This window comes from Semicossyphus pulcher, unplaced genomic scaffold, assembly GCF_022749685.1.
Source record: "Semicossyphus pulcher isolate SPU_LCO1_2020_fin unplaced genomic scaffold, fSemPul1.0.p SCAF_10, whole genome shotgun sequence".
NCBI lineage: Eukaryota > Metazoa > Chordata > Actinopteri > Labriformes > Labridae > Semicossyphus > Semicossyphus pulcher.
The window spans coordinates 3,077,855-3,092,562 of record NW_027211604.1 but is presented as its reverse complement, the minus strand read 5'-3'; the positions used below and the strand labels follow the sequence as shown (position 1 = coordinate 3,092,562).

Here is a 14,708-nt window from a genome sequence, read left to right as displayed (position 1 = left end):
ATGCAGGGTTGGAAAGAGGCTGAGTTCAGGCTTTGTCAGGTCTGTCTGCAAGACGACAAGAAAACTACTTTAAAATGACCGTTTTTTGAATGGGGTTTGGTTTGACCGTTTCTGATACGACACCAGGACATCAAAATACTTTTAACACTGAAAAATTCAAATTGCACTGAGCAGAAAAGTTGCTCCTCTTTTGGCGTACGTCAGATCAGAATAAAAACAGTGGGTAAAACAAAGTGTGATAAATCTCTGTGCAGCGTTCTGTCGTCTGATAAACCTTTAAATGTGTTAAGCTGTTACTCAAACTGCACTTTATAGTTCAGATTTCATGTCTCACTGTGTTTAAACCCTGCAGGTGTCTGGGGATACTGCTGTAGTAGGCAGACAAGCACTGCCATTTATTGCTCAGTGTGCCGGCAGTAATAGAAGCAGAAAAACGACAAGCTTTCTGCTGCACAGCTCAACACACAATCAGAGCAGAGGAGGACACAGGTGAGGAGAGGAACAAAAGGGGAAAGGCTGCAGAAGGAGGCAAATAATAAAACAAACAAAACAAAGCACACTCCCTGAACCCACAGATCCCCAAATGACTCTCCAAACAGAAGGAAATAAAAGCTCACCTGGCTGCCCCGCCAAAATAAAACACAAACTAGCAGCCAGACATAAGACCTTGTGTTCAAATAGAGAATCCAATTCCCCGCGCTTGCTGCCACAAACTGCGTGCACCACAAACTGCATGCACCACCCCTCCTCCGTCGAGCGTGAAGAAGGGTGCGAGATGTCTGCGGCAGTTTTCCAAAGTTTCTGAAACGCAGGGAGGAGGGGCCACAATCTGGTGCATCCCTTATTAGCCTTGACAAAAACCAACTGTTTAACTAGAAATGAGGAAAATCTATAATGTGCAATACCACTGTAACGTGAGCGTATTCGCTCTAACTGTTTTACACCGTACCTGTGTTTGCAACAAGTCTCTGTTGAATCCAGAGTCATTTCTTCTCAGCACATTAAGCTTCTTCATTACGCACATTTCCTCTGCTCTCCGTCCTCCTCGGCCGTGATGCGAGCTAAGCTTTCATTTACAACCTAATTAACACCAGCTAATCTGAGTTTAGCTTCAAGCTAGCTGGCGCTTCAATTCTCATTCATCCAGGGCGCCAAGTGAGCGCTCAGATGTCTGCCTGATGTCAAAGCACATGTTTAAGGCAGTCTCATGCGCTGTGTTTACTGCACATGCTCAGATTGTGGTGAGGATGACACTGTGCAGAAATCCATTCATCTTTAACAGCATAGATTTAGTGTATCGAGGAATCTTCTTGTAAGGACTGGGGAGGGGTCATGAATAGTGGAACAGTTCCTTCATTAATAAAAGTGATCTCATATTAAACACAGATTGTTTTCAGTGTTTTCCAGCGCCTGGTTGTAATGCAGTACAGCCGTCAGACGGTGGCTGTGTGCTTCTGAACGCTGTATGCTAACCGCAATTAAATAACAAAAGAAGAAGAAAGTATGAGTGAGACCCAGAGAAAAATGCAGCCGTCAGAGAGTTCAGTGTGGACCTGCTGAGGTCAAGAGGTCAAGTTTAAAATGACAAACCAGCAGATCATAAAATGACAGCAACACAGCATGACCTATCATCACCCATGTCTGTGTTTTAGGGAAGATGTTTATTAGACTCCGTGTTCTGTTGGAGGCTTTGACGTGACGTGAAAATAAAACCAGCTCAGTCTCTCTCTCTCTCTCCTCCTGTCAGCTTGAAATGCCCATCCCGATAACGAACGTCAACAAAGAACTGATTTCATTCCATTGATCACATGAAGCAAACAACAAGAGGTCGGATTAGGCCGATACACAAGTTCATGTATCAGCATCACGATGACGAGGCCGAACATAGCAGGACGGACCAGCCAAAGACGGAGTGCAGCCACAGGTGGATACTCTTCATAAAGAGTAACCTGAGCTTAGCATCTGTAGCTGCCCTGCTGACCTCTGACCTCACTGAGGAGTTTCCTTATGGCCATGAAACAGTAACGATCATTGTTGTGTTTAATAAAACCGTTCCTCTTGAGCGCAGTTCATTTCCTCTCTGTTTCCTTCAGCTTCTCCGGCACCTGATGTGCTTCTGTCGTGTCCGACACGAAGCTTTAGATGATTAATTAAAGATAATCCGTTTCTCTCTGCTGCTCGCTCTCCTGCCTGCACACGGGCTCTCTCTCTTTTTTATGCCTGTATTTGCCAAATCGTGTTGTTGAAGATAAACGTCTTTTCAGGCGATACACGCAGCGCTGCACTTTATCCTCGTTTCACATTTGAGGCATTCAACTGAGCGTGTAACTACAAGTGAATCCTCAAGGGCAAAATGTCACCAGCCAACCACATCAGCTCTGTCTGCGTGTCTCTTTCCAACAAGCCTGAATGTTTCCAACATTATGTATTCTTTATTTTTCATTTCAACGCAATAAACAACCAATAACACAAACTATGGTGCAGGGCAGCCGTGTCATATCCTCCTGTCTCTGCATCTGTACGCTCCTGATAAGAGAACAGCTGGCAGAGAAACAGAGGAGGAACACCGTTTCATTTCCCCTCCGTCGCTCCCTCCTCCTCCTCCTCCTCCCCCTCCTCCTCCTCCTCATCCTCCTCCTCCCCCTCCCCCTCCGCCTCCTCCTCATGAAATCGGGCAGTGAGTTTAAATACGAGTTAGCTGGCTCTCACAGTGCTCAGCAGATATTGTATATTTAAAATGCAGAAGTGTGCTTCGGTGCATTTACATTTTCACATCAGCTTATTGTCAGTAAACCATCACTGATCATACATTAACTGTAAGTCCCTTTATAAACATAATAATGTTCATCACTTGGTCAAACTGCGTACTGCAGATGCGGTACAGTTGGCCGTAGCCCCACAGCGCCATCGGCACCAGAGGCTGATATTCACTCACCAGAATGTGTCTGTGAACGCTTGTTCAGCTGATCTGCATACGTTCAGACCTGTCTTCGCTCCTGCACCAGACTGTCACCAGAACTGAGATCTGGAAGCCCAGGTGAAAATACAGTTTGTCTCAAATGTCTGACAGACACGAGGAAGCTCTCGACCTGATCATTTCTGTCCAACGGTTGGGGAGGTCGCTCAGCTGGCTGGTCAACCACTCAAACATCTCAACAACGCATTGTTGTGAAATGTTCCAAACTAAAACTAATGCATAATAATCACTAACTGTAAAAGTATCTGTGTAACATCACAAACTAATGAGGCAAACAGAAAACTGTGATGTACACAACTCATTTACAGAAACACGAGTACGTCACATTTTGGACTCAAATCTCGGGTCCTGACGGAGAGAGGTCTCCTCCTTCATTCCATCCGTCTCTGCTGACGGAGGAGTTTCAGCCGCTCAGCTCAAACACATTACTGCAAACTGAAACGGTCCCATCCTGGATTTTTAATGTGCAGCTGCAGGGCGCTGGTTCATGAAGCCATCAGCAGAGCCGGAGTCTGTGTTAGCACGAGGTCACACTCAGGTTAGAGCTCCATTCAAACCCTGGTTACATGCTCTATTAGAGCGAGATGCTCGCTCTACCTCTCTGTCTCTGCCTGCCTCTCCCCATTCAATTCACTCCCTTCTTTTCAGCCCACCTCCATTCTCTTCTGCCTGATTTGCTGCTATGAATGCAACATCGTGTTGTATTGCCAAAGTGCTCGACTCCATTTGGGTTCCTTCATAACAGAGTGTGCTCATTGTTACAGCACAGCATTCAGAAGCAGCCACCCTCTCTCTCTGTCTCTGTCTCTCTGTCTCTCACTCTCTGTCTCTCTGTCTCTCACTCTCTGTCTCTCACGCTCTGTCTCTCTGTCTCTCACTCTCTGTCTCTCTGTCTCTCACTCTCTGTCTCTCACTCTCTGTCTCTCTGTCTCTCACTCTCTGTCTCTCACGCTCTGTCTCTCTGTCTCTCTCTCTCTGTCTCTATGTCTCTCTCTCTCTGTCTCTCTCTCTTTCAGCGAACTGAAGAGCCGTTAATTAAAGTCAATCACAAGAAAACCTGTTTCTCTTTCTGTAAACGATGCAGCACGCGGAGAAGGAAGTCATTTATCGCTAACCGTGGCTACATGACCCCGCATGTTCACCATTGTGGCCGGAGGCTATATCATTGTCAGACTGTAGCCAATGGGATCGGAGGTTGCCAATGAACCTAACGAGCATGTCTTTGGATTGTGGGAGGAAGCCGGAGTACCCGGAGGGAACACACGCATGCACGGGGAGAACATGCAGACTCCACACAGAAAGGCCCACTACGTCTGACCACTGTGAGGCCTCAGCACTAACCACTGCACCACCGTGCAGCCCTTAATGCAGCATACATCATATGAGGGAGTCTAACAAAGTTGGATCAGGAAGTTTTTCTCACTGAAGATGTCCTAACCTGCTCCATGTGGCAGCACAAAGACCTTGTGCCCCGGCTCTGGGTCTTCAAAGGTTTACACACTCGTACTGCGTCTGCTTGATCGCTTTAGGAAGAGTTACTCCTGTTTGAGAGTTACTTGTTCTTAACGGGTCTTACCTTTGCCATATGTCAGCATCATGATGCAGATTAGTAAGAAGTAAAAATGAAGCTTTGTCAGGTCTGTCCTCAAGAGAAGAAGAAAATGCTCGTGTGTTGAACAGAGGTCGGATCGATCTGGTGCATTCGAGGAAGTCGGGAAATCTGAAAGTTGAACGGCTTTCGTGAAACAGCGTCAAGGGAATTGATCTCAAGTTAAATGTTAGCTCTAGAACAGATTGTTAGCTGTTAGCATGTTAGCATGCAGATGTCGCTGAATCGTCGTCAGATCACGCTGATGGAGCTGTGATGTCGTTACGGCGGATTACGTTCTGCCTGCTTTTGCTCTCCACACAGACAGTTTTTCCTGCATGCGCCGCAGCCTGCTGATACGTGATTGGTCAATATTACTTTGACTACAAGCGTAGTACAAACAGAACACTTGACTTCCTGGAAATCCACGTCCCTGCCTACTACTCTACTACGTACAATCTGTAAATAGAGATATATGTTTGTTAAAGACATGTCTGTGAGCGGATGTAAAGTAAAGGGTCGGATCGGTTCCAAAACAGCTCATTCATCTGATACTGATCTGTTAATAACGCCTCGATCGGCCCCGTTACTGACCTCCGACCTCATCGTGATGTCCCTAATTAAATTCAGGCGTGGTCACAAAAGCTCGTCTGTCCAAAGCGGGGAGAGTTCAACAGGGTTACAACAACATCATTATGAAACTCTGTGTTTGTTTTACTTAAAAGTTTGACTCTTCCACACTCAGCAATCCATAAAACTGCACAAAGCGGCGAGGCCTCCTCAGGTCATCTTCAATTTAGCGCTCAGAGGCGACAGTAATTATTTGTTTGACCAGGAGAAGGTGCGTGTCAGGGAAACAAACGTGGGCTGTTCAAACAAACGACTCATGTTTATCTGCCGAGGACAGACTCTCAATTACTGATGTGTCTCTGTCTGCAGCGAGCCTGAAGTCGGGTCTCACAGAAGCAGAGACACAAACTGAAAGTGTAAGATAATAAACAGCAGCAGCGGCTCTTAATAAGCATGAATAAAGGAGAGGAAAATAAACAGCAACAGCGCAGGGTCTGCAAAACGTTAGCAGGAGAAAACACGGAGTCGAAGAAGAAAGGAGGAGAGAAAAACAAAAAACAAGCATGAAACAAATGCAAATGAGAATAAACAGAAAGTAAATAAGAGACAATGAGGAGGTAAAGAAAAGACGACAGTTCAGTCTGACACATCACAGGTTAGTCACTGACTGCCTGTCTGACTGTGATGGCTCTGAAGTGTGTGTGTGTGTGTGTGTGTGTGTGTGTGTGTGTGTGTGTGTGTGTGTGTGTGTGCGTGTGACAAAGAACACGGACAGTCTCTCGAGTACTTTTGTTTTCAGCGCTCGTGTTGACGCTGCATTACTCTGCACTCAGTGTTTCACGATTTCCTGCACCTTCACATTTGGTTCTAACAGGAAGTGATGCGCGGCGAGCGTCAGACCTCAGGGAGCAAATCTGTCAGGACTGAAACTGGAACTAAAACATAAAGATGTGTGGCTACGTTGTGGAATAATAAATCACCGTCCAAATTGGCCGAACAAGCTGACAGCAGGATCAAAGAAGAAGGAGGAGGAGACAGCGGGATGATGTCGGACAGTAGTTACGCTGTTTCATCTCAGTTTGAGTCACATTCTGTGAAAGACACCAACTAAGAATAAATACATGAATCCTGCACTTCACCTGATAAGGAGGATGTTCTCAGATATCGTGATGTGTCATCACGATTGTCTTGTGCTGTGTCGTGATATTATCATTATTGTGGGCCGCGTATCGCATCGTGAGTTACTCAGCGTTTCCCTCCCCCATTGGTCAATCACGTACCTTGGTCCTTGCTAAAATATCTGAATAACTATTGGACAGATTGACAGCTGACGTTTAAGCACACACTGACCATATTAACTGTTCATACATGACCTGACAGGTTTGATCTCTGCAGATGTCCATGTGTTGCTGCAGTCTCACAGGGCCGATGAAGCTCACAGCTGATTTCGTTGATACTCCCTCATGGTGCTCTGCTGCTCTCACACCGCCCCCTGCACAGATGCATCCCACTGTCTCTACTCTATTCTGTTTATTACAGAGCTGCACTGCGATATAATAACCGTCAACAACCGCCTGTCTTACGTTTCAGTGTACATCTCCGCCTGACGCCATGTTTGGAACATGGACTGTAAATGAGAAGAGGACGTGCAGAAGAGAACTTAAACTCTGATCCTTTGTAGTTCCAAAAAGCCAAGATGGCGGCAGCTTGAAACGGGGGTCCAAAAACAAATGGTTGTAGTCACAGGGTCCACATCTTCACACAGTCTGGAGTTTGTTTAATCATCATTTCCTCCTTAAAAAATCGTTTTGATCTGTGACTGAAATGTTGGATGATAAAGATCGATACAGTCACATCGTCAACTCCTGCAGGATGGTATCAAAAACCAGGACGCCTACAGTTCAACAACGCAGGCTGAAACACAGAGTCATGAGCACCAGTAACAACAAGTGTTGCTAAATGAACCCTCACTAAAAGCATCAGGATTATAACTTTCACCAACAGGGGAGTCGGGTTTCAGGGGTTCAGTGTCTACGTCTACGTCTACGCCCTTCTCCAATATAAGCGTTGTTTTTTAACACGATCCAATATCTGAGTCTACAGTGATCAATAAACAGGCTGATATGATCACGTCACAAGCAGGACATGGTTCCTCTTCATCTTTAACGGAGACAGTAACTGACTGACAGCCTCCATCCGCTCAGGTGGAGCACTGAGGAACATCCTGAACATCCGACTGACAGCATAGGTTCTCTTTCTCCGTGTTTTTATCTGTGGATGGTTTGTCTCTGACTGATTTCTCCTGAGGGGGATTTTAGGAGGAACAGATACGATTCAGACATCTAACAATTTGATTTATTTCAAAGGAGATAAAGAAGAGACCGCTGAGAGCAGCAGCCTCTGTGCTTTCTGTCACACACTGAACTGTCTCCACTTTAGCTCCAATAAGCACGGAAGAGTTTTTCCTTTAATTTAAACACCTTCCCAGCGTCAGATGCTGTCGTTCACTGTTGCTGTGTTGTTGCTGTAGACCAGGTCTCTGCACCTCGGCCTCACTGACACCAACTCCTGATAGAGCTCAGTCTGAGCTGCGTGGATGAAAGCTGTGAGGTGTCAGATGCAGCAGCTCTGAGTCTCTGCTCGCAGTGAAATATTTGTTTTTCCAGCTCAGACGCAGCCATGCTGCTCCGCTCTGACTGTAGCGGCAGTCTCACAGGAAGCAGAGCTCAGTCAGTTTTACATTTCACACAACAACTGAGCGCAGAGACAACAACAGAGCGGGAGGGGGGAGTAACGTAGTAAGAAAGAGAAGAGAGGGAGAAGGAGAGAGTCGCTGGTACACACGGTGCAGTTTACATATACACAGAGAATGTAAAAGGTAGTTAAAGTGTTAAAAGGGCCTCTGTGACTGTTCTGCACGAGAGACGAACTACATCTTCAAGTGTAAAGAAAGAACTTGTGGTGTAAATCTGCAGCAATCACAGAAGAGATTGTTGGCAAACAGGAACACAGAGGCTGCTTGTGAAATCAGAAGTACCGTAAAACGACATCTAAAAAGTGTGCTGCGTCCTCTGCACCAGTGCGACCAATACACCAGTATAAAATACAGAGAGGTATTTTATTGTGCTACAGCATTTAACCAGACGATGGCGCTATAACAGCTGAAGTTGTGGGTTGCTTAGTGGTGACGTCACACATTAAACTGTTTCCGGGTCCGAGCCGCTACAACGTCTCCTATTTACAACATGCTGCGGTACTGCTCCGTGTTTTCCTCGCCGTCTTAAGCGAGGGAAGCTAACTTGATTGTTGCTAACGCTTCGTCACGGACACGCTCCGTCATGTGCAGCCGCCACCCGCACAACAATCAACATAACAGCAGGCTGCTGTAATACTGCTCGACAGCAGTGGCTAGCAGTACTTCCCTCTGAGATACCCCAAAAACAGACTGCATCTTAAATTCTGGTGCGACTTATATTCCAGATTTTACGGTAACTGACAAACCTGAGCACCTAAATGAAGCCGTCTCTGCTTACAGCCTCCAGATGAACAAACAGGAGAAAAATAAAAAACATGACATGTTTTTGTTTAGCGTGTTTAGGCTGATCAGACCAAAGACGGCCTCGACAGGATTTGTGAAACACTACAACATTCAGAATACGGCCAAACTCCAACTCCCAGTTTCTTCACACGCATGCTTTGAATCTGCCTTTAGGGCTTCATCATTTACCATTTGAATTCTTGAGGAGTCGGAACATTAAGTTAGCAAAATGAAACGAAAAGAATATCCAAAACAAAGCCAACAAACGCCCGTCTGTTACCTGCTCAGACCAGCCAAACCAGCCCAGAGTTCACCGTGTTGATCATCATCCCATCGGGAAACAAACAAATCACGACTGGATGTTTTCTTAATCTGACTGATATGGAAATTTGAGACCGACAGCGATACCAGGATTCACCAGTTACCGATGTGGTCGCAGATATACTGAATGAAAACAGACCTCTTTGAAGTGGGTCGTGCAGCCACTGATATAACGATCTAACGATACGTCTGATGGCTGCTTTCTTCAAACGCCTTCATTAAACAACACCTAGCATTAGCAGACATTGTGCACGCTCAGCTGCAGACAGTGCTGAGAGCTTCAAAATCACCCCAAGCATGGTTTTCTGTGTTATATGTTTGTAAAGAACATTTGAATATCGTATGTGGATACAGATATATTTGTGATGGGTCCATATCGGCCTAATTTCAGCTGACAGATATATCCGTCATGCTCTTGATCAAATGGAAAAGCTTTCTGTTTAAGAAGAGTGGAGCAGGTGTTTCTAGGATGACGAGAGCAGAAAGAGAGACAGAGGCTAACTGAGTAAGACAGACAGGAGGAGAAATAGAGAGTGAGACAGAGAGAGATGAAGACAGGCTTCTCAAACAGAGACAGAAAGGAAAGGGCAAACAAGAGACAGACCGAGAAAGGTAGAGAGAGGTAGTCAGTAGTATCCAGGGGGCAGGTGGGATCAGCTCAGGTGCAGCAGAACATTCAGACTCTGTTCACGTCTGCTTTAGAAAAACAACCTGCAGCACAGAGCAGAGTCAGGACTGTTAAAGGATCATTCTGCTCCACTTCAACAGGCTTTTATTTTGGAGGGTCGGGCCTCCGATCAGTGGGAGAAACACTCATGTAGAGTGTTTCAGTACAGATGTGAGGGGCTCTTTCTTTGGGCACGACTTACTGCACTGATTTACACATTCATTTAATAATAAACACTTTATGGACTGACCTCCACTCGGACTCTTTAACATGCTGGAGGACTTCATTCAGATTTCCCTTTGATAAAGAGGTTAAATGATCTGAGGTTAAATGTGTGTGTGAGTATTCATGTCTCGCTGATCAGGATGTTTCACCTGGCTCAGGTGTTCAGGGTGAAGGCTCGGCTCCGAAAGTCAAACAGTGAGACTCTGTCAGATGAATCTGGACTCATGTATAAAACATGACAAGTATATGCACCTGTTACTGCACCTGTAGATTCAAAATATATATGTACATACATATACACATATACAATGTACTATATTGATATATTGATATACTTCTAATCTCCAGAAACACTTTAAATCAGTCTGCGGGTCAGACCAGGTAACACAGACAGACACTAAATACTGAAACCATACAGCGCTCTGTAACACCTGCCGGAGGGGAGGAGTTAAACAGTGTGTCCGGGGTGGGAGGGGTCTGCAGTGATGTCACCTGCCCGCTTCCTGACCCTGGACTTTCAACCAGATTTCAATTCTGGGCCGCGTGGAGGAAAAGCACCTACGAATATGTTGAGTGATTTTACAGCTCCTTAATTATGCAATATTATTCTAAACAGCTTATTTTTAACCCCTAGTTGCAAAGCTACTCAAGCTTAACGTTCTTCCACTGAAAAGTATGTAAGTATTAAAGCATAAATATGTTACATGTGCTGTTTAGCCAGCTGCTCCAAACAACAATATTTAAGTAGATATTTACAGTGAGGCTGGACTCGCTTTTTAACCTTGTATTGGTGTACACAACCGACTGCCTCATGAACCTTAGTGTCCTTGTCTCTGCACTACGCGTGTTCCTGGAGGATTCCTCTAGAGGGCGCAGCAGAGAGCTCAGGCCGTATGTGCAGCCTGTGAACGACGAGAAGGAGGAGAAGTTTAAGTTTATGTTCAGTCTGAACTCTCTGCAGCCCGGTGACAGAACTCACCGTCTGCACCGTCCCCGCTCCGCCTCTCCAACATGTTCCTCCGTGCACGGTCGTAACGCTCCCGGACTTGTTCCCATTTAGTTTTGCAGGTTTCCACGACGACTTCTAAAACAGAACTTATCTGTCTGCAGCTGTTTGACAGCGACACATCGTACAGATGTGGATCATTGTGGACTCGGTCTATCAGCTGGTCTTCAGAACTTACAGCCCTTGTTGTCCCTGCTGCTGTGTCGACCCTGTCACATCCCCTCTGCCTCTACACTGCCCCTACTGCTCATGTGCAGACTGCAGCATGTGCACACGTATCTTACTGTAAATGATTCCAGGCTGGGCTCAGCACAGCTCAGACAGTATTTAACTTCCAAAGGAATTTACTTGAAGAACTGCTGAAAATGAACAGCTAACTAAAGAAATCTGAATACTTAACATTTTACGGACTCTTTTTGTCAGCGTGCCTGCGTGCACACTCACAGTCTGCTCTTACACTAATTTAAAAGTGCAGTTGATCTGAGGGTCATGATTTCTGCAGATCTGATATTCAGGTGTAAAAGGCGAGCTGGTGAATTCAGCGTTTGAGGCAGAACAAAACAAGGTCAGCACATTGTTCTCCAAACCTACTGCACTGAGCTGAACGTTCCCCGGAGCCACAGTCCATTTAGTGCTGCACTCCCCCCTCTCTACATTTATTTACTGCTGCTGTCTGCTCTTTTAGAGCAGCCAACACTTAGGCCTGCTCTCCCTAAATCCCAGGTCTGCTGAATGAAGTCTGGATGATGGACGAATGACGCACTGACCCATGACGGTGACCAAAGCCTTCACAAACCTGCAGGACAGTCAGAGAGGCAGCACAGGGCCTCGTGTTACACCAACAACACACCTGATAGAAACATTACAAACTAACAGCTCATTCATTTGTTTGCTTCATGTATGTAAAATACTGAACATTCACAACGACATAAACATCGAAGGAAATTCTCTTCCAACATTTGTTTCAGGAAGGCGACCAAAGATACTCAGGAGCATGTTGGGACAAAGATTTGGATGCAAGCACCAAAAAAATGATATAAACACATGTGAGTGACAAACACTGTGACATGGTAATAATGTCCCATTAACTGCGTGTGCTTTATTAGCGCTGCTGTTTGTTAATTGGATTTTTCCACAAAGAGACGGATGTGCACAGGAAGGGGCAGATTTAGCACCAAATGTGTAAATGTTACCACATTTAAATATCTGCAAATAGCACTGGAACTAAAACTTTATATGCTTGATGAGCTCCCTTCTGTCTCCTCTGCAGGTTACACTGACAGTTACACATTTTAATCATCTTTGTGCAGGTGTAGCCATCATGGAAGTTGGGTAGTTGTTTTGTGAATTTGCCCGTCGGTTCACAGCCTGACGGGGGAGAGAAACAGTAAATCCTCGACATCGTGTAGTTTGAAAAAGTGTTTCTGCTTGAGTATGACTTTAAATAAACATGCAGGTGTATCTGTTTGAAGCTTGGGTGCAGCAGGGACGGGCTTTTCGATATTCTCTGGGAACTATTCGACTATTGCATCGTATATGTTGTAGACTGATGACTTATGATATTTGCACGTGTCCTCGTTTCGTTGTGTTTTATCCAAAGAGTTCCACACAGACGTCTCCGACGGTTGCTGAAGCCTCAGTTTCCGAATGTCGCAGCACCCGTTTACCGGCACCTAGTGCTCATGCTTTCTTCTTCTCCTGTTACTTAATGGTGGTTAGCTTTGAGATGCACTACAGCCACCGTCTGGCGGGAGTACTGCATTACAACCAGGCGCCGGTGAGAACAATGGACAAACTATATTTTTAAGATGAGATAATATTCGCATGAACTCTTCATTTCGTTATAAATTGAGCCATCCCTACAGCTCGCGTCTGCACAGTTTATATGCTGGTTGTTTGTGGAGCATGAAAACAGGAAACAAAACAGCCCTGTGATAGGCGCTGCCATCTGCAGTGTTAGTGTTAGTGTCGTCTCCTCTCACCGTTCCTCCTCTACTCTGCTACTCGGGAACAGAACGCTGCAGGAGCCCCATTTGTCAACAGAGCTGTCGATCATGAGGCCACTCCCCCTTTTTATAGCATCAAATAACTAATTAAAAATAAACTTGTTAGAGAAATGAACACTTGGACATAAATCAGCATGATAAGAACTAACTATATAAAAACGCATTTGACGTGTATTTTGATTTTATAGTTTGCCTCATGTCCCATCTGTTAACATGGAGGAGGCGGGCTTTATGAGCTATACTGCAGCCAGCCAGCAGGGGGCGACAGAGAGGGTTTAGCCTCACTTTAAGGGGGCTGTCATGTCGGCCATCTTTTTCATACAGTCTGTGCTCCTACATCACACCTGTCGCACATACAGTGTTTTGTATTAAACGTGTTGCTGTTTATATTTGTATTCTTATTGCCTATTTTTTTTTATCTTGTTCTATTTTAGTCTTTCTTTCCTTCTTCTTTTTATTCTCGTTCTGTTTCATTGTTCTGCACCAGAATCACCAAAACTAACTCCCTGTATGTGTAAACCTACTTGTCAATAAACCTGATTCTGACTGTGATTCTAAATTGATCTGTGTACAATGACCTACGATACCATCTGCCACCACTATGTTTTATTTAGGATGTTATAAGCCAATCGATGGACGTTACTCTACGCAACAATCCAAACTGTCCAGTCCAGTTGTCTCATATGGAGCAAGAGCCCGACAAACCTGAAGGAGAAATTTCCTCCTGAGTTTAATGTCTGTAAACATTCCTTTCTGCACATTTTCTTTAGAAACACGACAGGGCAGACAAAAATAACAACATCCACATCCAGCAGTTACAGACAAACATAATCATGTGCAGTGGTTTCTGTTTGAATGACAGCCCAACATTCAGCCACTTTGTGCTCTGTGTTTGGTCTCCACCACCTCCTGAGGAAGATATCTGTCCCTATGAAGACACTTGAGCCGGAGAGGAAACATGCTCTCTCTTCTCAGTGGAGCTGCAGAGTCTGTGTTTATTCTCTCTGAGGTCAGAACTATGAGCAACACTTTCTCATTAAAGGCATTTGAGTCAGAATTGATATCCAAAGTATCTGTTCATGGAGAATCCAGAAAGGTCACTGAATCTGAATGCGACAGAGAGTATGTCTCGTTCAGCTCCTGCAAAGTAACTCTGGCATCCCCGAGCTGCTTAAAATTCAACCTTCACACACGAGGTCTGGGCATCCACGAGAGAAATTCATTTTCATGTCGTTGACATTTACAATAAGGAAGGTTCAGTTTCTGAACTTACAGGCGTAGGTCATGGCGAAGCTGCTCCCCGTGTCCACCATGTCCACCTGTGGCACCAGTTTGGGGATGTCCTGGTGTTGAGCCAGGGCGAAACGAAACACCTCGTACTCATGGGAGCCGGTGGGGAAAAGGCCTCCTGTGTGACAGAGAGAGAAAGAGGGAATCACTTCCTGTCTCAAAGCTCGGAGGAATAAGGAAACAAAGCAGGAAGAAAGCCGGCAACAAGTCTTTAACATGGAGATAAGTGACGCTGCTAAACAAACACTGTAATTAAATGTTCGACCCCACAGCAAGTTTCCTGCAATAAGCTCTAAATCCATGACGACGGAGACTTCAGAAACTTTGTATAATTACACTTTATTCAGGAGGTACAAAATGACTGTTTGATACAGCACTGAGCACACCTGTGTCATCTTTGTGCATTTTAGTGTTTGTTTTACATAAAATAAAACAAATCAGTTATAAAGCACTGCAGCTGCTGTCAGCTGGTGTAAACAGGCAGGAATATTAAATATGGACAGTTTGTGGTTTCTTTCCT

At 45.1% G+C, this 14,708-nt stretch overlaps 1 protein-coding gene across 1 annotated transcript in view; it reads right to left on the bottom strand.

Moving 5' to 3' along the window:
• Positions 1-14,226, bottom strand: part of LOC138595638 (glutamate receptor 1-like) — a 59,836-nt gene extending 45,610 nt beyond the window's left edge. Inside the window, exon 1 of the mRNA XM_069666973.1 lies at positions 14,172-14,226. Within this exon, the coding sequence (XP_069523074.1) occupies positions 14,172-14,211 (40 nt within the window). The 5' untranslated portion in view covers positions 14,212-14,226. The remainder of the gene's footprint in view (positions 1-14,171) is intronic.
• Positions 14,227-14,708: the final 482 nt, after the last annotated feature.